This window comes from Sinocyclocheilus rhinocerous, unplaced genomic scaffold (genome assembly GCF_001515625.1).
Source record: "Sinocyclocheilus rhinocerous isolate Xijiao unplaced genomic scaffold, SAMN03320098_v1.1 scaffold574, whole genome shotgun sequence".
In the NCBI taxonomy this organism is placed as follows: Eukaryota; Metazoa; Chordata; class Actinopteri; order Cypriniformes; family Cyprinidae; genus Sinocyclocheilus; species Sinocyclocheilus rhinocerous.
The window spans coordinates 1739976-1741585 of NW_015659919.1; the positions used below are offsets into that span (position 1 = coordinate 1739976).

At 40.3% G+C, this 1610-nt stretch overlaps 1 protein-coding gene across 2 annotated transcripts in view; it reads left to right on the forward strand.

The window, feature by feature from the left end:
* LOC107724290 (cytosolic 5'-nucleotidase 1A-like) overlaps positions 1-1374 on the forward strand; it is a 14249-nt gene extending 12875 nt beyond the window's left edge. For both annotated transcript variants that reach the window (XM_016533143.1, XM_016533144.1), the window contains one exon: positions 287-1374. In XM_016533143.1, coding sequence (XP_016388629.1) covers positions 287-643 — 357 coding nt within the window. In that variant the 3' untranslated portion in view covers positions 644-1374. The remainder of the gene's footprint in view (positions 1-286) is intronic.
* Positions 1375-1610: the final 236 nt, after the last annotated feature.

The following is a 1610-nucleotide window of genomic DNA, read 5'->3' on the forward strand; positions in this document are numbered from 1 at the left end:
AGCGCCACAAATAAATAAATGTATGGGAAACACATCCCACAGCACAACCACCTGAGCCCAACTTCAGTCTACTCATCACCTTAACTTTAACTGCGTTTGTAGCCGGCGCCATAGCCAGACTGATAAACAAACACAGACCGGAAGTTAACTTCGGGCCAGGCGCGTGCGCCCGATGAAACCGTCTATATAAGGCTAAATCTCCAAGAACAAGACTGAGTGTCCTTGTTCTTTAATGTAGTTGATGCTACAATAGACATACTGTTTAATATATCTGTCTACCACACAGGGGCCACTGAAGGGTTTCCTGGAAGTGCTCGGGAAGCTTCAGAAGAGATTCTACGCTAAAGGCCACCGTATGGACTGTCCCATCCGCACCTACCTCGTGACGGCCCGCAGCGCAGCCAGCTCAGGCATCCGTGCCTTAAAGACTCTCCGTGCCTGGGGACTGGATATGGACGAGGCTCTTTTCCTGGCCGGGGCACCAAAAGGCCCCATGCTGGAGAAAATCCGGCCCCACATCTACTTTGATGACCAGATGTTTCACGTGGAGGGTGCTGTAGAGATGGGTGCCATTGCCGCCCATGTGCCCTATGGGATTGCACAGAAATACCTTCATAAAAAAAGCACCAATGCAGGAAAATAACAAAGACGAATGGGGAAAATATAAAGAGGACCTTTATGTTCTTATTTTGGAAGCGACGTTCAAGTTGCAGATATCTTTATTTTGTAAACTCGGTTGTGCACTCATTGGATCAGGACCTCAGCATTCTCGTGGCCTTTTTCTGTGACCTATGCAAGGACACACACAATATTTAACCAGCTAAAGATTCAACCCAGTATTGTTCTTCTGCACTGCCTCAACGTCAGTAATTCTGTACATGACTTTTGAAAAATTAATTATGAATGAAAGCACTGCAATGAATGGTCATTTTCATCTAAGCATACGTTTCTCAGCGATGGTTTGTCGAAATATACATGACATCAACCTACTGTTAAAATGGAATGTGCGCTGCTATTCATATATGTAAAGTGAATATGTAAAGTGACAAAGGAGAAGGAGTGATACTGAAATGGTGTTTACACAGTGTGTGTTTTGAACCGCACTGTATAATTCAGCAATGGACTTTGAAGGGTATTCTTGTTTATTGCTGTAGATGGTGTTGTGTTAGCAAAACTACAGTATTCTTTTATGTAATCTAACGTATATGGTCGTCTATAATGGAAGGAGTGTTAGTCTGTAATGTAATGTTCGATATTGATAAGAAGCCATAATATTTTACATGAGAAGATGAAACACTCAGAATCTATAGAAAGCCACGAGTAGGGAATGATATATTTCATCTTTACACTGTACTTTTTTGTTTTTCTCATCTGCATTCAATATACACTACTGTTTAAAAGTTTAGTAATTAGAGTTAGTAATATATTTTGAAAGAAAATAATAATGTTATTAAGCAAGGATGCATTAGTTTCCACAAAAATATTAAGCAGCACGAATGTTTTCAATATTGATAATAATCAATGTTTCTTGAGCAGCAAATCGGCATATTAGAATAATTTCTGAAGGATCATGTGACACTGAATACTGGAGTAATGATGCTGAAAATTTA